Source organism: Triticum aestivum, chromosome 6D (genome assembly GCF_018294505.1).
Source record: "Triticum aestivum cultivar Chinese Spring chromosome 6D, IWGSC CS RefSeq v2.1, whole genome shotgun sequence".
NCBI lineage: Eukaryota > Viridiplantae > Streptophyta > Magnoliopsida > Poales > Poaceae > Triticum > Triticum aestivum.
The window spans coordinates 455,091,250-455,113,510 of NC_057811.1; the positions used below are offsets into that span (position 1 = coordinate 455,091,250).

Here is a 22,261-nt window from a genome sequence, read left to right on the forward strand (position 1 = left end):
GGCCCATGAGTGAGTCCTCGAACAACCCACGGCCCAACGTCTTTGACAGCGACACTACTGTAGCGACTTGTCAACTAATCCGAGATTAATTAACCATTTCTGATTGGCAAAAATAAGGCTCGGCTCATTACCGCAACCCAAAGGCAGCTTTCAAAGCATGTACAACTTCTCTTCTCAAGCTCCCAAAGGCATGTGGTAGAGGAGTCCTCATAAAGGGGTCTTACTCTCACTCCACTAGCAGTATGGTCCTAAAGTTTCCACCACTTGCCATTAACCTAAATGGGCCTTAGAGATTAACCAGGGATTATTGTATTATATGGGCCAAAGCGCATTTATACTCCTACACATTCCTCGTGCAGATGCGTTCTAATCCTACTACAAAACTAATACTCCCTCTGTTTCTAAATACTCCCTCTGTAAGAAAATATAAGAGCATTTAGACACTATCACTTTCATAAGTCTTTTTTTGATATTTCAATACGGACTATATACTAATGTATATAAGCATATTTTAGAACGTAGATTCACTAATTTTGCTTCGTATATTGTTTTTTTTTGCAACCTCCAAAAATACTTATATTTAGGAACGGAGATAGGAGAATCTACTGTTGTAATTGAGAGGCCGTTGGCCTTGTCACCTCCATTGCGGCTGCTGCCCCCTCGATCCTTTGCTCGAATGACTCACTGATCTCCGACATTGGCGTCCCCTCTGGCGAAGAGCCGGCGTCCATCTCGGAGCTGATGTACAGGCTTAGCGGGGTCGTCCCTCTCATGGCGTGTTCCTCCCCACCGGCCCTCGGCGTCATACTAGCATCGCCGCCACTGCCATTCCATCTTGGCGTCCTACCCGCAAACTCGCTGCCGTTTCTGACGGACTCGTCGTTCCACACCTTGAAGGTGGGTGACTTGAGGTCCTTCCTATCGAAGTGTTGCAGCCACGCACGCAGCCTTCGCACCGAAACGCTCCCAGAGCCGGCCTCAGCCTCAGCCTTCGCCTCCGCCTCCCGGAGCTCCTCACGCTCGCGGTACGCGAAGATGGCGAGGTAGAGCAGCAGCATGAGGCTGGAGACGACGCCGGTGATGAGGAACAGCCCGCCGAAGCTCCAGAAGCTGAGGTTCGACGAGCCGCCGCCGCCGCCGATGCCGCCCAGCGCATTCTGGCAAGTGCCGGGCTCGCCGAACCACGCCTTCTCGATCTGCGCCATCGTGTCCCCCTCGGCCAGGTTGAGGATCCCCCGCGACACGTCCCCTGTCATGGGCGACCCCCTTGGGAAGACGAACCCGAAGCCGTCCGTCTTGTACACAGGCCCCACCTGCATGTACCCGTCGCAGTGCTGTGACAGGAATAGCTTCAGGTACGGGATCTCGTCAAACACCGCGTCCACGCCGCCTTTGGCCGAGCCCTTGGACAGCGCTTCGGCGTACTGCTCCTCCGAGCTGTACTTTCTCATCTTTCGCTCGTCGAAGCCCATCTTCTTGAGCCTTGGCTTGATGAAGGTGCCCTCTTGGTACCCGATGTACTGACCGCGCCTCTGGAGCTCCTTCACGTCTGTCACTGTCGGTCGGAGTTGCTGCACCGTCAGCATCGACGTCAGGCTCGCTGTGTAGCTCGATGTCAGGATCAGCACCACGAACACCCATATGATCACCACGAACCTCGATAGGTTGCTCTCCAGCTTCTCCTCTGGAGAAGGGAAATTAAAACATCAAAGATTGATTAGTTAGGAGATCGATATGCTGCTTCATTGAATAATCGAGATGATGAGATGGTTAGTAGATGAATTACTGTGTGCGAAGACGAGCGTTGAGAAGGCGAAGTAGAAGATGAGGCCGAACTGCTGCGACGGCGTGCCGCGGAACTCCGGGTTGACGCGGTGCTCGATGACCCACACGACAAAGCCGGTGAAGCAGAAGAAGGCGAGGCTGGCGAGCCAAAGGCTGGTGGTGAGCGGCTGCAGGAAGATCCACATGCTGCCGCTCGTGTCCGGCTCCGTGGCCACCACCATTGCCCACCCGGACTCCGTGAACGGCATCGTGAAGTCCAGCTCCTCCATCCTGCTCGCCGTGATCGTCACGTCCCCGACCACAATGTCCGCCTTCCTCTCGCTCACCTGGTCCACCAGCATCTCGTACGAGTCCGGGCTGTCGGGGAACGGCATGTACTGGTAGCTCACCGGGTAGGACAGGTTCTTCATCACCTCGTTGAACACGTCGATGCAGTACCCGGTGATCTTCGGCTTCGTCGAGTTGTCGGAGATGACGACGCCCACGAACTGCGTGAACCCGTGCTTCACCGGCACGGCGACCCTGAGCACCCGCCCGTTCTGCGACGCCGTCCAGCCTCTCGGCGGGGACAACATCTCGCCCGGCCAAAAGATGGGTTTCAGCTGCCGCGCAGCGTTGCCGCTGCCGTCTTTGAGGTCCCGCGAGATGCCGGACTCCGGCGTCCAGAACCCCACCGTCACCGCGCCGTTCCCGATGATGTTCACGACCTCGTACGCGGCGACCTGCAGCTGCCCGTCCACCAGCTTGAACCTGCCTGCCATCCCGTCGAACGTCGTGTTGAGAATCGCCCTAAGAAGCGCTTCTCCGGTGGTCGACACGCCGAGCTGGTCGAGGTCTGTACGTGCCGTGCTATTCTGCGGTGTCCGAAATGCTGGGCCGGGGACGCTGGCCGCCTCGGCTGCCACGGCTATCGCCCACGCCGTGTCGTACGACCAGAGCCCCGTCACAGTGGCGTCGTTGAGGACGTCATCGTTGGAGGCCGGGTTCTCCCTCCGGTACCTCGCCCTGAACCGCGCAGAGAAGTTCTTGACTTGGTTCGTGTACTTCACGTGAGGACGGAGGCTGACGACGCCCTGCATGAAGTCTAGGTCCTCGGGGTCGAACCTGTCCACGAAGTTGCCTACGCCGTCGGTGGCGACCCAGGCGTAGCCGTCGGACATCATCCCGGCTTTGCTGGCCCGCCGGAAGAGCTGCGCGGCGAGGCTGTGCGAGGCGTGCACGATGAACACACGCGTCGGCATCGCCTTGAGGCGATAGAGGAGCGCGTCAAGGGCATCTTCGTCCGCGCCGCTCGGAACGGGCACGCGGTCCACGACCATGATCGCCGCACTGTGGACGCTCTGGAGCGCGTCGGCGAGCGCTGGGAGAATGCCGGCGCCGTAGGGGGAGTCCTCGTGCAGGACGGCCACCTCTCGCCACCCGAAGCTTGCGAGGACGGAGGCGACGGGGGTGGCCTGGAAGGAGTCGTTGGCAGCGGTGCGCACGAAGTAGGGCGTCTGCGTCGGGGAGATGGACGGGGAGGTGGCGGAGTAGGAAAGCACGGGGACGTGGGCGCGGCTGCCGAGTTGGGCAACGAACTCTGCCTCCGCCGACGTCTTGGGCCCGATGATGGCCTGCACCTGCGCGTTCTTGATCAGGTCCAGCGCTGCATGCAAACAACAGCAACGACATGAGTTTTAAGACCACATGGCAACAAGGAGGCTCATCGCATAGTTAGATATGCTGCTAATTTAGAATCTGGGCGACATCTTTGGTTGCTCGAGCCACCTGTTGGTCTTTGTATTCCTACTATCATTATGAGTTATATAAAGTGTGCTGTTTCTCAAAAAAAAAAGCAACTATATGAGTTTGTTTTCTGTGTTTCTCATCCAATCTATTCATCCTCAATCATAAAAGTATAAAGAAAAGCAGAGGTAATAAAAATTACAACTAGATCCGTGAACCCCTAGCAACCATATGAGTTTAAAGACCACATACATTTTCTTTTGTTAATTATTTAGGAGCTTAAACAGAAGAGAACAACTAGCACTAAAAAACAAGAAGAGAACAACCATAGACATATGTACCCCTAAAAAGGACTGTAAAAATATGTGAAAAAATTATAAATTTTTGTCATTGTGAATAATCCCAATCGACTGGAGAGCAAGACAACATAGATGCTCCTCTCTCTGTTCCGAAATAATTGAAGTCCTACGATTGTCATAAATCAAACTTTATTAAGTTTGACCAACTCTATATAAAATATACCACCATCTGTGAAACCAAAATTAATTCATTAGATTAATTATGGAATATATTTATGTACTATTATTATTATTATTATTATTCTTTTATTGCACTCTCTTCCATTCAAAAAAAAGTGTCATGGCTTTAATTCAGTTTAAGTTTAAATTTGAACTAAGCCACGACACACTTTTTTGGATCGGAGGGAGTTGATCTTTACGGATATTTCTACGGACTTTGAATAGTCGTCTTAAAAATGTTCTAGAGCTTCAATTATTTTGAATCGATTGGGAGCACTAGCTTGGACTGCATGCATGTGGCTAAGCAATGGTATAAACTGATGACCGATCGATGATGATGAAGAGTTGATGACTAGCCATGACAACTATAGGGTAGAAAGATTTTCAGCATTAAAAACTTGGACGACTGAGCGTTCAAACGCTGGTGACCCGATCGACGATGCACATACGCCCACATGGTGTCTGTCACACCACAGCAGTTGAAACTTGGATCATGGCGTTTGAGGCATCTCTGTCGTTGTCGAATGTCGTGGCCTCGTGGCGTGCCATACCAGTGTACAACTGCATGGGCTAGCTAACACTTGGGGTTAAATCAATCAGTCCCGATCTGATGTATTCACCGTGAGTAATATACAGACCACTAGTTGCTAGCTTGACCAACTCGCGGGCTGGCACGTGCACGCGGTGAAGAACCAGACCGCGAAGACTTGCCAGTCAGACACACACCAGTCCAAATAACCTAATTAAGCCGGATGTGCAAGGTGAGAAGTGGACGTGCATGAAATTGGTTTTTCCACCGGTGCCGTATGTAAACGGCAAAACATCCATCATCCTTGGTTTGTTCCATGGATATTTGTCATGTCTTTTCATGTGTACGTTGTTAATCGTTTTCTTGGATGAAAAGTTGCAATACAAGTTGAGGGGGTCCACAATAGCAATCGTTTGTCAGGTAACAAAGTGAGAGGAGAGGGACGGCTGGACGCAGGACACACCACTCTCTCTCCCTCTCTCCAACTAAGGACAACCATTTCATTTTTCTTATCACATTTTGGATGTACTCGTCACTTTTAACCAAAATTTCATTTTGAATTAGTTTACATATTTGAATTTTGGTCAACAAAAATCTTTAAAACAAGACTAATCTTGGATATTTTGACTAGTTTGAATTTTCAATTACATTTCAATTTTACAGTGAAGCTACTAATTTCATAATTTTCTAAAAATTTGATATTTGTGAAGGCTGCATATTTCAACATGTAAAACTAATTTTTGTGAATTGTATTTCAAATTGAAATATGATATTGTTGAAATATATTTCACGAATATCATTTTTGGATACAGAAATGACCACATTCACAAATGTCGTATTTGAAAAGTCTGGTTTCACACAGTTTAGAAAATGATTTCACCAATTTCGAAAAACTATTTTGACATTTTTTAGATAACAATTTCATGTTTTTTTAATAACAAGTTTCACATATTTTCATCTCAAAAAGAGTTTCACATATTTCACACTGAAATCTACTTCATATATATGAAAATTGGTTTTACTCATTTTAGTAAAATTATTTCACTCATTTCATTAAACTTGTCAACCGGATGGACAGGGTGAGAAGGTGACGTCGATGGCATGGAGTTCTCAACAATAATTATGCACCCGACCCCGACAAACCCTGACAGAACTAACGAATATTTACGCTTCGGAGTCCACCATTAGCGGTTAAAAGTGGCAGTCTAGGCCATGTGGGTTGGATTAGTTGGGATTCCAACATATTTCAATGGAGATGTCGTGGTTGTTAATTTGAGGTCCCGTGCGATCGTGGTGGTCGTTCGGTGATCTTATAATCTTAGTGTAACTTTCACTATATCTGAGATGCTTTGTACTTCCGATGAACTTTTAAATAGATCTGATCATTTTCACAAAATAAAAAATAAAAAAATAATTGAGGCCCCGTGCGATTGCCGTCCATGTGTTGACGATCGAGGAGCTAGCTAGTTGCCCGGACAAAATGGCGACAAGGACACGATGCGATATGACACGATAAATAGTGGATCATACAACAGCTAGATGGCTCGACGTGCACATAATACTTAACTAGATGCTACCCCACACGTTGTTGCGGGAATATGAATATGATTCGTTGTATGAAACATGAATATTTGAAGTGATCTAAAACTTAAAATACATATAATTTACTACATTTGATTACTATAGAGTTGTGAAACATTTATTAAATATAAATAGCATAATAGAACGAAAGTTCTCATGTATTTTTGCATGTTGAGATAAGTCTTTTTTCATGCAATTTCATGATAAAGTGGTATGTTTGCATGTTGAGAGACATATGGTAGTGAGGTGGATCTTTTTTCATCCATGTTGTGCGATGATGTGGCACGCTTGCATGATGAAAGAAATAGTTAGTGGAGTCCAGCTTTCAGATATAGAAGATACACCACATACTACGTAGACGCTCCACTAAAAAAACATACTGCATACGCGCGCAGCATCCACCACTGGAAAACTCAAAACGGAAGATGGTGCTCGAGACGAGCGTGCGATTCGAAGTGTTGTCGCGGCGTAATTAAGGGCTTAATCAGAGAAGCAAGATTCATTTCAGCATGAAGCGAAAGAGCTTATGATTAGAGAAGCATGCAGCTAGATAGGTCGAACAGGTGTGCGCGGCAGGGGAGGGAGGGAGCTTACCGGCGGAGGCGTCGCCGACGACGTCCCCTTTGGAGTCGCTGAAGTGGAGCTCCACCCTGGTGGCCGACCCCGGGTGCGCCGCGTAGTAGTCCTCTACGGCCATCTGAATGCCGGTCCGCCGCCTCAGCGACACCGCCAACGACACCTTGGTCGCCCAGTCCAGGATCAGCCCGACGCGGACCGGCACCGGCGCCGGCGTGGTCTGCGCCGTCGCCACCCGCAGCGGCCCCTCCGGGTGCTGCCCGAGCAGCGTGGCCACCACGAGCAGCAGCAGGGTGTAGAAGGAGGAGGGGGCGACGAGGGAAGAAGGCGAGAGCGCGCGCACCATGGTCTTGCAACTTGGGAAGAAGCTACGCGATGCGCGATCTGATTGATGCGGCTCTAGCCGCTAGCCGGCGCCGTCCTCACTCATTTATACGCGACCTGGATGGGTCTCGCCCAGCCTCGCGCACACCCCCACCCGCCGACTCTCCGGTGGCGTACCGCGACGTTGCTCTTGAAAACTACTCTTGACTTTGACTTGTCTGCGCGCGCGCACTGAGGGTGGGCCACGTCCTACGTACGATCGAAAGCTACGTAGCAGCGTAGGGACCGGTCTGAACCGTCCAAGGTGGATGTCGATCGACGACTCTGCGCTAGCAACTGTTCCTCTTTTTTTTTCTGGGTAAACTCTTTTTCTTTACATGCGCTAAACTGCTATGTGTATGGGGTGGTTAAGTCTCAGTCGACTAAGATGGTGTTTGTTTCAAGGGACTTATTGGTTTAGGGACTTAAAAAAATCCCTATAAGTCCCATCTAAACCAAACAGGAGGGACTTATAGGGACTTATTGGGGTCATTTGGGACTTATCAAAAAAGACTCTCGGGGAGGAACTTATTGGGACATCGATCTGGACGCACCTACCCCGCATCGCCCCGCACAAACCCCGCCCCGCTCGTTCCCCTCCTCCTCGCCTCGCTCCTTTCCTGCCTCGCCCCAATCGCCGCCGCTGCTCGTTCCCCTCCTCCTCGCCTCGCTCCTTCCCTGCCTCGCCCCAATCGCCACCGCCGCCGGCACCCTCAATCGCCGCCGCCATGGCCGATGAGGAGGACGAGATCCCCTTCTTCTCTCAATTCCCCTCGTCTCAACAGACATCCGAAGGCTCATCCGCCGGTGCAAATCTCGGGAGGGGAATGGGTTTCTTGGATCTCAACAGCAACGTCGACGGCTTCCCGGAGTTGGGCGCGTACCAGCAACTCCTCTTCGACCAGTCGGCCGGTCATGGCCTTCCTCCGGTTGGACCTGGTCGTGGGAGGCCCGTGCCCCAGGGCGGAGGAGGCCGAGCACGGTCTCTGAGCATGGGAGGCCGAGCCGGCTCTCACCTGCGTCCGTTCGTCGCCCCGGGCGCAGCTGCCGTTGAGGGAGGCGTGATAGGGCGTGGGAGGACCGTGTCGCAGGTCACCGGACGCGGTGTAGGTCGAGCCCATGGGTCCTCATCGGCCGGCAGTAGAGGAAAAGCTGCGGGGAAGCAACGTGTGTCGTCAACTGCTGCATCTTCAGAAGATGTCGATGAGAATGAAGGCTTTGAAGATGAAGATGAGGATTTTGCTGTTGGAGAGGTAAAATTCTGATTGGTATACATAGTTAGCTTTCTGTCACAGGGTGCAAATTCATCTTCTTTATATGCTAGCTAATTGTGTGTACAATGGTATACCTTGTGTAGAATTTGAACCAGCTTGATTCTACTTTTGTTTGAATTGTGTACTTGTTATTTTTTGTTTAGAAAAACATTGCCAAGGCTGATTGGACAGACGAGCATATTACTGTATTTTGTAACATCGCCTGTGAGGAAGCTAGGGATGGGCACTGTGTGAATGGTACTTGGACAAGTAGAGCCTACAATAACATGAAGAAAAAAATTTATCAGCGTGCTGGCCTCCTCCATACTACCAAGCAATTCAAAAATTGCATAACTAGACTCAAGAGCCACTATACTGCTTGGGTGTGGTTGGGGCAGCAAACTGGTTGTGGCCGAACTGGAGATGGAGCTATAACCGCATCGAATGAGTGGTGGAAAAAAGTAATTAAGGTACATACATTATTCTGCAAATTACATCTGAATTGCTCACACTTGGTTACATTATTTAGCCTTGTCCTAATTACCTAACTAATGTTGCAGGAGAGACCAGATGTCAGAAAATTCAAGGGTGGCAATCCTGAGTATTTGGATATGCTAATAGAGCTATTTCAAGGTGTGGCAGTTGATGGATCATCAGCTTATGTGCCCATAGATGAAGATGAAGAAGAAGATGTTGTTGCCGATGATGGAAATGAGGAGAGTCCAATGAGCACCACCAGCAGGAAGAGGGGAAGCAGCTGCGGTGAACAGTCAGCTTCAAGCCCAGGCAAGAAACACAAGAGCCCAATGGTGAAACTAATGACAGGGCTCATCAATACTATGACTAGTGAGAACACTTCTGACATGATCACTGAATATGCAAACAAAAGACAGGAAGCAAAGGACAAGGCAAAAGAGAAGAAAGCAAACAACACTAAGGAATCCATTACTCATTGTCAACTGTTGGCAGTTCAATGTGGTGCAGAAGAAACAAGTGTTGAGTACTTCATGGCAACTCAACTGTTTGCAGATGAGGCAAACAGAGTCATATTTCAGAACATTTCAAGTGATCAGGCTAGACTGACTTGGTTGAAGAGGTGGTGCATGATGAAGAAGTTGTCCTAGTGTAGTAGTGATCTTGTTTGTCCTTTTTCTAATATATGTAATGGACCTGTACTGTGTGACCTTGTTAAATGATCATTGCATGTTACTGTGTGTCCTTTTTCATGCATGTACTAATGTTTTCAAGTTGAAGAGGTGGTGCATGATGAAGAAGTTGTACTAATGTTTGCATGTTTCAGGATGATGACAGTACTGTTGATGGAATCAGCAGTGATGATGGGAGCAGCAGTGATGATGAAGCACTGATGTTGTTCATGCACCAAAAAAGGAAGAGAAGAATGATGCAGATGGCCTGCATGATTGGTATGTACTACTTGGACTCTTACGGTAACAAAGGACCTAGAAGAGTACCAATACAGTCTGGGCATGATTGGGTTATGACAACACTAGGCAACGAAACTGCTTGTTACAACATGTTTAGAATGCACAGACCAGTGTTTGAGAAATTGCATAGTGTGCTTGTTGATTCCTATGGTTTGAAGTCCACCAAAAAAATGTCATCAGTTGAGTCTCTAGGCCTGTTTCTTTGGATAGTAGGTTCCCCTCAATCTGTAAGACAAGCAGAAAACAGATTTGTTAGGTCATTGGAGACAATTGTAAGGAAGTTTGATAAGGTTTTGGAATGTCTGATCAAGCTTGCAAAAGACATCATCAGGCCAGTAGATCGTCAATTCAGAACTGTGCATTCAAAATTAAGATCTAGAAAGTATGCACCATTTATGGATAATTGCATTGGTGCAATAGATGGGACACACATACAAGTTGTGGTACCACTTGCCACTGCTGCCCAGCATAGGAATAGACATAAGGAGAAGAGTCAGAATGTGATGTGTGTGTGTGACTTTGATATGAGATTCACATTTGTCCTAGCTGGTTGGCCAGGATCAGTGCATGACATGAGGGTCTTCAATGATGCACGATCCAGATTTGGTGACAAGTTTCCAAAACCACCACCTAATAAGTTTTATCTTGTGGACTCAGGGTACCCAAATAGACCGGGTTATCTTGCACCATACAAGGGTTTAACCTATCATTTCCAGGAGTACCGTGATGGCACAATGCCTAGAGGAAAAAAGGAACACTTCAATTTCACCCATTCTTCACTTAGAAATGTCATCGAGAGGTGTTTTGGAGTCTTGAAGAACAAGTGGAGGATTTTGTTTCACTTGCCTAGTTATCCACAGCAGAAACAAAGCAAAATCATTGTGGCTTGCATTGCACTGCACAATTTTATTAGACAAAGTCAACTGCCCGATATAGAGTTCGACAAGTGTGATCAAGATGAAAAATATGTACCATTGTCTATGCCAACGACCACAACAAATGATTCAACAAATGAGATGGACAGTGCTGCTATGAATCAATTCAGAGCTTGGGTCGCTGATGGGTTGTGGTCCTTGAAACAACAATGATATGAATAAGTGTTGTTCGTTTATGTAATTTCTTTTATCTCGGTTGTTATGTACTATCTCTTATTTTGGTTCTTATCAACAAGTGTTAATCGTTTGTATGAACAAGTGTTATTTTGGTTGTCACTATTCTGAAATTCGTTTGTATGAAAAAGGGTTACGTGAACAAGTGTTTTATCAACTTATAAGTCCCTGTAAACAAACAGGCAGGGACTTATAAGTCGATGTAAACAAACAGGTAGGGACTTATGACTTATAAGTTGGGACTTAAAAAAGTCCTATGACTTATTAAACAAACAGGGCCTAAACCAAGTCTTAATCAATTGACATAACATGTAAAAAATAATTCGAAAATAAATAAATTATATGGACTCATGTAAAATCTCACGAATATAGTATTGACTGAATCTTTGAGCATCTCCAGCCGCGCCCCCAACAAGGCCCCCCGGGCGACTTTTCGGCCGCCGGCGCCAAAAAATCGGCCCAGTCGTGCCCCCAAGGGCCCAATTTTCGCCGGCTCGGGCCGAAATTAGCGTCGGCGGACCCAACCCGAACCCGGCGTGCTGGGGGGCGCTCGGGGGCGCCTGGTGAATCGTTTTTGGCGCGAAAGAGCCGCGGGCCCTCCTTGCCAGCGACTCGTCTCGCTTCTCGCCGCTTCGTCGTCGTCATCGCCTCGTTTCCCGAGGCGAATCAATGCCAAAGCTGCCGCGCACTGCCGCGCCGGTCAGCCTCCACCATTGATGCCTCACGGGCGGCGCAGTGAAGGCGTGACGACGCGCGTCCCCGCGCATGCCACGCGTAGACGCGGCGGCCACGCGTGCTCGCGGCGCCTCCGCCTATATAAGCCGACCCCAGCGCGCCGGTGGCACCCACAGAGTCTCCACCGCCGACGCGCCCTCTCTCCCCTTCCTTCCTCTCCCCTCGCCGTCCCAGTTCAAAGAAATGGCCGAACGATTCCCAGGCGACGGCGCGGCGGCGAACGGCTTCGGCCGCCGCCACCTTCACGAGGACGAAGCTCGGCTCCTCTTCGAGGCCGAGTACCCGGTCCCGCCGGACATGCGGGTGCCCGGGGCGTGGAGAATCAGCGCCGGCGGGGTCCCGGTGCCACCACCACCCACCGGGGCGGCGCGGCGTGCGGAGATCGCGCGTATCAGCGCCTCCCTGCCGCGGGCGGTGAGGGAGGGGCAGCGCTACGTCCCCGACAGCCCGCTCTGGGAGCCGTACTTCCGCCGCCGTCACGCCGAGTAGCTCGAGGCCACCAACGGCGTCGTGCCCTTCGGCAGGCTCAACTCCGAGGGGCGGCGCCGATGGTGGGGCGTGCCCGGCCGCACGCTGGAGGCCGTCCTCGAGTACATCGAGGGCGGCAACACGCCGAGGCTGGAGTACCCCGAGCCCCGTCCTTCTCTCGCCGCCGTGGGAGCTCGTGGACGCCGAGGCGCATGGACCCCGGGGCGTCCTCCTCCTCGTCCAGTCGGTCGACCGGCTCTCCCTGCCTCTGCCCCGTCAAGTCGGAGCCGCAGGACACGCCTGTCAGCCGGCGCACCCGCAGCTCCGGTGTCTGCATCGCCGACTCCACCCCCGCCTCTGGCCGCCTCGTCCTCGTCGCGCCCAAACCGGAGCCCAGCCTCCCCCCGGAGTACGAGGAGCTAGCTCGGCGCGGCTTCTCCGACGAGGACGCCCTATGGTGGGCGCGCGACGACTACCTCCGCGACGAGATGGTCCGGCAGCGCCGGGCCCTGGAGGAGATCGCCGCCCGCAAGCGTGGGCGCGAGGACGAGCACGGCGTCGTGATCCTCGACAGCGACGACGACGAGGACGCCGCCGGACCGTCCAACCCACCGCGCCAACCGGGGGAGGGTTGCAGCTGGGACGGCGGCCGCGGCGGAGGCGATGACGACGACGACGACGACGGCGGCGACTACACGCGGTTCTACAGCCTCCTCGGCATGTAGAACGGCGACGAGCAGCGAGGCGAGGGAGACGGCGGGCCTAGTAGTGTGTTTTTTTCTTTTTTGTAAAATATTTTAAATATGTATGAACTCTCGCCGTGTTTGGTTGAATTTGGTTTAAACTTGCCGAAATATGTATGAACTCGTCGAAAATGGTTGAATTTGCGCGATGTTTGTGCCGCACTTTAATTTTCGCAAAAATCCGTGGGCGCCGCGACTGGGTGGCATCACGCCCCCAGCGCGCGCGATTTTTAGCGCCTCGTGGGGGGCCAACGGCTGGAGATGCTCTTAGTCGACTGAAATTTAGCAATCCTGTATGTCATCAATACATGCATGTTGCTCTCTGAGCTAGATGTTGGAAAATCATTTTTATTCAGGTTTGTGAATCATTTTTTATGCGCTATTTCTCTGTTGCATGATAATCACAATTGGATCAGGAGAGAGAGGGGGGGGGGGGGGGGGGGGGGGGAGAGAGAGAGAGAGAGAGCTGGTGACTAGGGGGGTGGTCATTGGGAGTTCGGGACCAGCTCCAAGAGGAAGAAGAGAAGACGCCGAGTCCATGAGAGAAGAGAAAACGGTCGAAGGAAGAAGAAACATATTCATCGGCCCATTTTTTATCCAAGGGTTACGACCCAATAATTCCATTGACTAGAACTTGAGAAAAATTCGGTCACGTCATGTTTATAAGCTGTTCTTATTTGTGTTTGAAAACATGAACCATACATATTTTTTGTGTTGTATGTTTCGTCCTGTGCAGCCTCAGAAGTTAAATTATTTTATGTGGTTTGCTTTGTCAAGCATGGCAATTTGGATGTTACCGTAGCAGCTAATTCTGTTGATTGGCCATCTTATCAGACAACAGTATAAAATACTACGAGATTAAGCTCCCTACCCTCTAGGATTAGGAGTAGATCGAGCACAATATGTGGTAGAAAGATCCGCCACTAACTAAAATGTGGGGGTTTTGTCTTGCTTTTTTCTCCGGGCTAGTCGCTTCAAGTCACTTGTTACACGTTTTATAATGGATGTAAATACGACCTGCGAAATTTCCCTAAGTATTCCAGCAGCAGTCTAACACAAGGATGTCAATCGTGGAAGATGAGAAAAAGAAAACAGGGAATGTCACATGCGGAAGAAGGGAAAAAAATCACAAGAAGCAGAATGAAGAAGCACATAAGAAACACAATCTTTGTCCCATAATTTCCATTTGGACCTACTCGTTTCTCCAGAAAGTATCTGGTGCCATTTTCTTTTGCAACCCTCGGAGGCTCGGAGGGTCTACTTGGTTGCATGAATGAGATGTGCAAGGTCGAAAGTTCTTACTTCTTAGTGTGCCTGTCTATCAGTATCAAGGACTCAGGGTCACCGGTTGTTGGTCATGCATGTGTAGAACGTGGCAGCGCAGGAACGGGTCCAAGGATATACATACGTCGGATACATACAAGTGGAGGTCGACGATGATAGAGAGGAAAATCATGGTGAAACACAGAGTGAAAAGCTCTCGTCTTCTTTTAATCCCTCTTCTTTATTGCGCTAACTAGACTTAATTATCAGCTGCTCATCTCTGCTCCTGTAATGTGCATATTGCTGCTCCGAGCATATTTTGCAGGTTGAAATGAACTAAGAATGATTTCTATATGTGTTTGAAAATATGTACTCCCACATCTAGATACACCCATTTAGCGACAAATAATATGGATCGAAGGGACTTAAAAACAATGGTTCGGAGGGAGTACCACATTTCACAAAAAAAGAAAAGAAAATAGCTGACTGCACAAATTCTCAACAAAATATGGGATCGACGATCGTCAACCGTAGTGTAAGCATATGCACCAGGACCGAACCATGGGCATAACTTGGGTTGCATTAGTATTCCTGCCTGGCTCGTACAAAATGTTTTTCAAACAAAGTCAAATTTAAGAGAGCAGCGCTATATGCTATATGAGTTGCTTTCTCAAGCCTGAAGATTTGGATGGTATAGCAGCTACTGTACTTCCGTTTAATTGGCCCATCTTGTTGGATGATGGTACAAAATGCTATTCTTGTTAGATAAAACAAGATCAACGAGACACAAGAGCACATAGATTTTTAAGTGGAAAAACCCTTGCGGGAGAAAACCACGCACTAAGGCGCAATCACTATGATGGAGGAGTATTACAAGCACGAGACGACAGACCGTTTTTAGGTGCGACTACATGGGGTATATATGAGGGCAATACATGAGAGTCCTTGGAGGATAAGTAAACGAGTTGTACCCGTACGCGTCGGTACCAACACAAAGGCCCGCACCGGTTGTACTACGTCTAGTCCAATACGGTAGAATTTGGATCACAATTTAACAGAAATTACCTACCCTGTAGGAGTCTATATCACTCGCTAATAAACTTGCCGGGTCTTGTGGACCACCAGAAACAAGTTACTGTTGAGCATGTCTTTCCTAATAAACTTGCCGATTGTTTGTTTAAGTTGTTATGATTTCTTCAGCAGTGAAAAAAAAAATTTTGACTAAGAAAGCTGATCGTGAGGTTACGAAAGTGCTGATCTCCCATGTTCGATCAATGACTCTACCATATTTCAGCAAGATCTTGTTGCTTCCTCGTGATGGACATGGAATTATGTTTTATCTCATTACTGGTGTTGTAGTCTTTTGGTCGTATGGCTGGTCTGTATGCTACTTTTCTCTAGAAAGAAATATATCACTTGCTAACTAATGTGGACATTTCATCTTGCTTTTTAAAAATTTATCTGGTTAGTAGCTTCACGCCGACACTGGTTTAGTCGTATGAATTTTGTAATGGACGGAAGAACATGCAAAATTTCTCTTGAGTATTCTAGCGTCAGTGTATCTTCCAACACAAGAAGTTTTCCAGCATCACGAGAATGACATCCTCAGAAAAAGAGAACACAATGAGGTCAAAGTATGTCTCATATATACTCCCTCCGTTCCGATTTACTCGTTGTGGTTTTAATTCAAATTTGAACTAAAACCACGACGAGTAAATTGAAATGGAGGGAGTATTTCTTAGTTTCCATGGATCCTGAGTACTTCCTCTGTCCGGACATACTTGTCCTCGAATGAATAAATAGATGTATCTATAACTAAAATAAATCTAGATATAACTATTTTTAGCAAGTATTTTCGAAGAAAGTACATACTATGGGACGTGCTCTGGCAGAAAGTGATTGGTGTGCCCACAAGGGTCACTGGTGGTCGGTCATGCATGAGTAGACCATTTCCCGGAGCCCCAACTCCACGTCGCGGACGGCGACGCTACTGTCAAATAATAAATGTAGACACGTTAAGCCACGTATTTGTACTGATCGTAAAGCGAAGATAGTACAAATTATAACTTCTGAACGCAAAGTCAGCTTGGATGATGTGATATACGTACCGCTGACGATGCAGCGTCACTAGTGTGGTGCATGTACACAGCAAACCGTCGATCTCGTAGCTACAAATTCTCGATTTAACAATCATCTAGGGCGTGTTTGGTTGCTGTTTGCTACAGTTTCTGCATCGCATACACTTCTCAACCCAGCTTGGTTGAGCAAAAACAGGCCCTAATACGTTATCTGCAACTTGTTTGGTTGCGTGCATCTAGTGTTCCTGCATTAGGTAATATGTAAGTGCACTTTATTTGATTGCCTGCTTTGGCCCAAGCGGCACATGAACACGGCGTTTGGTTGCATACGGCGTACATGTTGTGCTTATTTTGTACCCTAGTTGGTGAGCTTACCCACACCAACGCAACAACACAGCAAGGCGATGAACTAGACGAAGATGATAAAGTTCTTCAGCTTCAGCCCAAACTGACGATCCACCTTGACACCTCCAACCTTGCCACTGTCAACACTGCTGCCTCTGTGCTTTCGCAGCCAGTCGGAGGAAGCTTGTTCTACTGCATGTCTAGTCTTGAACCCTCTATGGATATTGTTGCTATACGATGTCACTTGTGCACTGGCTTCTTCCCATAAACTATAAACCCCTGGAACCTTACTGATGAACACGGTATACCACTTGCCCTAGCAATGCACAAGAGCAAGAGTTGAAGCAGCAAATCAATGAAGCACACAAGTAGCAAGCAAAGTAGCACACAAACAACAATGGAGCAGAAGAGAAGAAGTAAAGCATGCATGATCATACGGCATAGCAAGTTCTACCTAGCACTACCTTGGTGTTAACCTACCACCACATCCAAAAGAGGGTGTCGTCCTACCACCGCAAGTTCACCATCAGCGTGAGGGGTTAGTATATACCACCTCACCAAAACATACAGACCATCAAATAGTTTTTTGAGCCCTAGCTACATAAAATGTATGTCATCGTCGTTGTCGTCGCCAACGCCATCGCCGTCGGGGATCATGCACGCTCACAGGCAGCACTACTCTAGTAGTAGTGCTTGCCCAGCCAGCTCCTGAGCCACAGCACCCTGTGAGCGTCGGCCATGGCAACGAACCCAACACCCTAGGTCTTGTTGTCAAGCAGGTGGCTGAGAGCTGCCATGAGAGCCTCGTCGCTGAAGCCACCCTGGGTCATGACAGCGCCATATAGGTCAGGGTCGACATCGAGGGGCTTGCACTCCCTGATAGCTGTTGCCACCTCCTTCACCGCCTCAGTCATGCTGCAAAAGACATTGATCTCCTCCTCCATCAGGCCTCCTCTCTTCCTCTTCCTATCATGGACGGGGTCAAATGGCTTGTCGAAGGGCTTCACGAAGGGCTTGTCAGGGCCATCAAGGACCTCGACGTTCGGGGTCCCAGGGAAGTCTGGCATGGGAGAACCAAGAGGCTCCCCCCGAGCCCATGGCATGCTTCCCAGTTGCCAGCCCGAAGGAGAAGATGTGTTGCATCTGGCTGTGGTTCTGTATGGGTGTGTTGAGGAACTCAGCGTCCCTTGGGTGGTCCTAAGAATGAAACACAAGTGTTGTTAGTTGCGATTAGGAGTAGGCAATGGTGGACAGTATGAAAAGGAAGAGGGTTCTGAGCTAACCGCGACATGGCCGGCGTAGTGCTCTTGTAGCGACCCGACCTCAAACGGTCAAGTCTCTGTGCTTCAGTGTCATCCCTGGATCGGTAATGCTGACACACACAGTACTCGAAGGATTTATAACAGAGTAGCAATCACACACTTATTACATCGAATGTCTCAAAAGAGAACTTATTACAATAAATATGGCTTAAGGCCATCTAATACGATAACAGCGGAAGGCTTGGAAGATAAAGTGAGTCCATCAACTCCAACGGCATAGCTGAGTGCACGACAACGACCTATCGCACATTTACTCGTCGTCTGAAAAGTCTGCAACATAATACGTTGCAGCCCAAAAAGGGTCAGCACATGGAATATGCTGGCAATATAACACAATAGAGCAACGAACAGATAATGCTATCACTATATGCATATATGGCTGGTGGAGGCTCTAAGGTTATATGATTTTTGCGAAAAGCCAATTTTTCCTACCACAAAGGAATAAATTTTATTTAACTATCATGGTAGTTGTTAAACATTGAGAAGGTTCCTCCAACTCAATCCCCATTAAGCATCATCATTAAACCCAATCAAGTTATATTAAAAGTGATGAGATCCATATGATAATCCAAGAACTAGATACTCAAGATGTCCATAACCGGGGACACGGCTAACCATGATTAGTTTGTACACTCTGCAGAGGTTTGCGCACTTTTCCCCACAAGACTCGATCGCCTCCGCTGGATTTCTCGCACTACATGGTGTTTGAGAAACGGATGACCGAGACACAGTCTTTCAGAAACATTAACTCTTTACTCTGGGTGGACAGTTACACCTACTTTCCCTCTACATCTGCTAGCCCACCACTGAAAGAGGTCATGCAACATACTCAACTATGCCAGAGCCCATAATGGCTTGTGGCTGCACACGGAAGTTTCTAGCATGAATAATCTTATGATCCCTTTGAACCTGGGTGGCGGACCGTAAGATGATCACACGGGTACTCCGGGATATCCTAGGACAACACTGGATTCTCCAGGTGCCCAAACAAGCAATCCACCCAGATGTGTATTAAAGTTGCCACCTTAAGTTGAACCATTAATTAACAATCTCACATCTGTCATGGAATACACTCAAACCCAATCCACGTCTACGAGCATGGCATAGCAATATAAGCATAACGTAGAAGTAACTCCTAAGGGTTTGATATTAAAACAGGTAATAGGTTCTACCTCATCATCTACTTCCCAAACCCACATGTTAAGAGATCCTACTCATGCAATGTGTGAGGGTTGTAGCTAATGCATAAAAACTGGGTAATAAAGGGGTATGATCAATGTGTTACTTGCCTTGCTGACGATCCGCAAAACCTAGTGACTCGTAGTAGCACGCTTCGCACTCCAGAAATTTTATCGCAAACAAACAATAACATACATAAGCAATCAAACAAAGATGCACGGGTAAAACTCAAATAAGAAGATCTAACCAGAAAGTTCAACTTAAGAACTCTGGTTTGCAAAAAGAATTAAATCAAACGGAGCAACGAAACTCAAACGGCGAGAGAAACAAGATCTGATTACTAATCTGGACTAAAGTCAAATTTTACAGTATCAAAATTGAAGGTTAAACACAAAGAGGGCTTCGAGACGAAGATCTAGGCACTTGAATCGCCTGATTCCGATAAACGAGCGAAAAGTTATACTAGAACGAAAATCGGATCAGAAATCGCGATCGAAAATAATCGCGAAAATCCCGAGAAAAATAAAAACTGATGAACAGGATAACGAACGAACGTTGGCTGTCTGTGACTAACGGGTGAACGGAGTTTGTTTAAACGAATGAACGGACGAACGTCCGCAAAATAAATAAACCGACGGAAAAACCGATCTAACGAAAATAAACCGGAAAAATAAAAAAAATCGGGGTTTAACCGAAGAAAACCGACCGGTCAACGGCGGTCAACGACGAGATCCGGCGCGGCAGCGGCGGGTGGCGGCGGCGGCGGCGGCGGGTGGCGGTGGCGGCGGCGTGCGGCGGTACAGCGGCGGGAGGCGGCGCTAGCGGGCAGCGGCCCTAGGGTTTCGACGGTGCGGGTGGGCTGGGCGGCGGTGGTGGGCTGCGGGGAAGGGGGCCCCCGGCTGATAAAGCCCCCCGGGCGGAGTCCCGGTCGGGTACGGCCCGGAGTCGGTTTTCTTTTTTTTATTCCGACGTGCAGAAAAAGAAGGAAAAGAAATACTAAACTGACTCCAAAAATTCCGAAATAAATTTTCCCCGTCCTCTAAAAATATGCCGGACAAGGTGAACATTTATTTGGGCCTATAATGCAATTTTGAAAAACGCGTATTTTTTCTAATTCATATAAAATAGCAATAACATCCGAATAACATCAAATATTTGATTTTAATATTTTTCCTCCAATATTTCATTTATTTTGGAGAAGTTGTATTATCTCCTCCCATATATTTTAATATGAAATATTTTCGGAGAGAAAATAAATTAAAACCAAAGTGATCCTTGTTTCAATATTTGATAAAAATCAAATATGAAAAAAAAACATGAAATCTCCAACTCTCTCCGAGGGTCCTTGAGTTGCTTAGAATTTCGAGGATCGCGAAACGAAAATAAAATAAAATATGATATGCAAGAATGACCTATGTATAACATTCCAAATTGAAAATTTGGGATGTTACAGCTCTGCCTCCAGAACTATGGAACAAGTGTCTCATCCCATGAGGCGCCGCTAAGGTCTCTCAGCTTGGACACTTGGATCCATCGACCTCTCCACTTTCTCAGGTGGTTGTACACTTGGGTGGCAAACACCTCCTGCCCACAGAACTCGAACACCTGCTTCGCAACGGTGTTCAAGTGCACCTCCTTGAAGCCCTTGTCAGTCCTAACTCCAATAGAGATGAGCTCACACATCTTGTTCAGCACGAACGTGGACATGAACGGCTGCCACTTTATGTTGTTTGACCTATCATCCTTCTTTGCCTTTGCTGCTACTACCTTGAGTGCAGCGGCAGTAGCAGCAGCAGCAGTTGGCTCAACGAACACTACTGGCACATAGAGGGAATCAGACGCGAACACCTCTGAATCAGGTGCCATCTCGGACATAGGCTGCGAGTCCTTGACAAACGATGGAGCAAACTGGCTGTCGGACAGGACAAGGGCCTGACTAAGATCTTGCGTCTGCGTGGTCATGTCCTACAAACGTAGCACGCATTGACAGTAAGCATAGCACACAACATACCGGACAACCCATGAAAGTAGGAGCATACATGTACATGATTCATCACTATCATAGCAAGCACATGCTTCATCGCTATCATACTAAGCATACCGGACAATCTATGAGCAGGAACATACATCTACAACAAACAGCGTGCTATAAATGGACCATCAATAGCTACAAATCACAGATCTAAGCACGAATGAACACAAGCACAAGGTTCAACTTCAAACTCTACTACTAATCTAGCCTACCACATGCTTGAACATCTAGCCCTACCACAAATTGCAACTGCAGCATAGCAATCAACCATATCAGCTCACAGATCGGACCACTAATCAACCATGCATCTAGATCAAACCCTAGCTACAGCTCAGATATAGCTAGAAGGAACAGAGAGAAAGGGGATTGAACTCACAGAGGCCATGGCTGCAGCTCGAGGACGAGGGGGGATGGTCGTGGAAGATCAACGCCGGCCGGTGAAGGAGCGCAGACGCCGTGGACCGCCGACCGATGAAGATGCGCCGCTTACCTGCTTGTCGGTGCCGATGCGCATCGGCGGGAAATCTCGAACGGAGGGAGAATGGTGGCGGGAGTTGGGGCGGTGAGGGAGGGGCTAAATAGGGGTGGACTCGGCGGGAGGTGAGCCGAAATCCTCCCGACGATTTTTCGGCGACGCGGGCGAGCTCGCGCCATCTCCCTGCTCACACGAGGGGAGAAGCGCGTCGCCCTCCCCTACCTCGCCCGAGCCAGCCTCGCGAGCTACTGCCGATTCGGGTGTTTCCACTGGGCCTGGCCTGGAAGTGCTTTAAGTTTCGTGCTATGCGGGCCGCACAGTGAACGCAGGCTTAAAACGGGCTCAATCTTTCCCGCACGGGTCAGGCTGGACCATATGCAGGTAACCAAACACGCCCCTAAAGAACGACTAATTCGGTAGTAGTAGAAATGGATGGCACACATAACATTCTCCTGCGTACGTACAGGACTGCGTGCGGGTGCGGCAGTTTCCGCAGCGTTTCCTCGCGATTAGCACACCACACCATGCAATTAACATCATGGAAGACCTTGTATTTCATCTATCACAATCGTCTAAACAGTCTAGTACTGTGCGTACGGGGAAAATATCCTGTGCTCCGAACGGTTTGGTGCTACGGCTGCTCCCTGCACAGTCGACACGTTAGATGCGAAATAAAGGGACCGGATGAAACCCGAACGCCCCTCCCTTCAAAATTTGCAAAGATCACCTCATGTAAG

General features: G+C 48.5%; 1 protein-coding gene across 1 annotated transcript; it reads right to left on the reverse strand.

Annotated features, from left to right (window-relative positions):
- Positions 1–270: 270 nt before the first annotated feature.
- On the reverse strand, positions 271–7,102 carry LOC123145821 (glutamate receptor 2.8). Its single transcript, XM_044565318.1, has 3 exons — positions 6,733–7,102; positions 1,787–3,430; positions 271–1,684 (listed from the first exon to the last, which is right to left on the reverse strand). The coding sequence occupies exons 1-3, from the start codon at positions 7,058–7,060 to the stop codon at positions 603–605; spliced, it is 3,054 nt and encodes a 1,017-aa protein (XP_044421253.1). The 5' UTR covers positions 7,061–7,102; the 3' UTR covers positions 271–602.
- Positions 7,103–22,261: the final 15,159 nt, after the last annotated feature.

What these genes read in the sequence shown, in the direction of transcription:
- LOC123145821 (XM_044565318.1), bottom strand. Translation starts at nt 7,060, where the DNA reads ATGGTGCGCGCGCTCTCGCCTTCTTCCCTCGTCGCCCCCTCCTCCTTC. An exon ending in CGTCGGCGACGCCTCCGCCG is followed by an intron (nt 3,431 to 6,732) that starts GTAAGCTCCCTC and finishes GTTTGCATGCAG; the next exon opens with CGCTGGACCTGATCAAGAAC. An exon ending in AACGCTCGTCTTCGCACACA is followed by an intron (nt 1,685 to 1,786) that starts GTAATTCATCTA and finishes TCCCTTCTCCAG; the next exon opens with AGGAGAAGCTGGAGAGCAAC.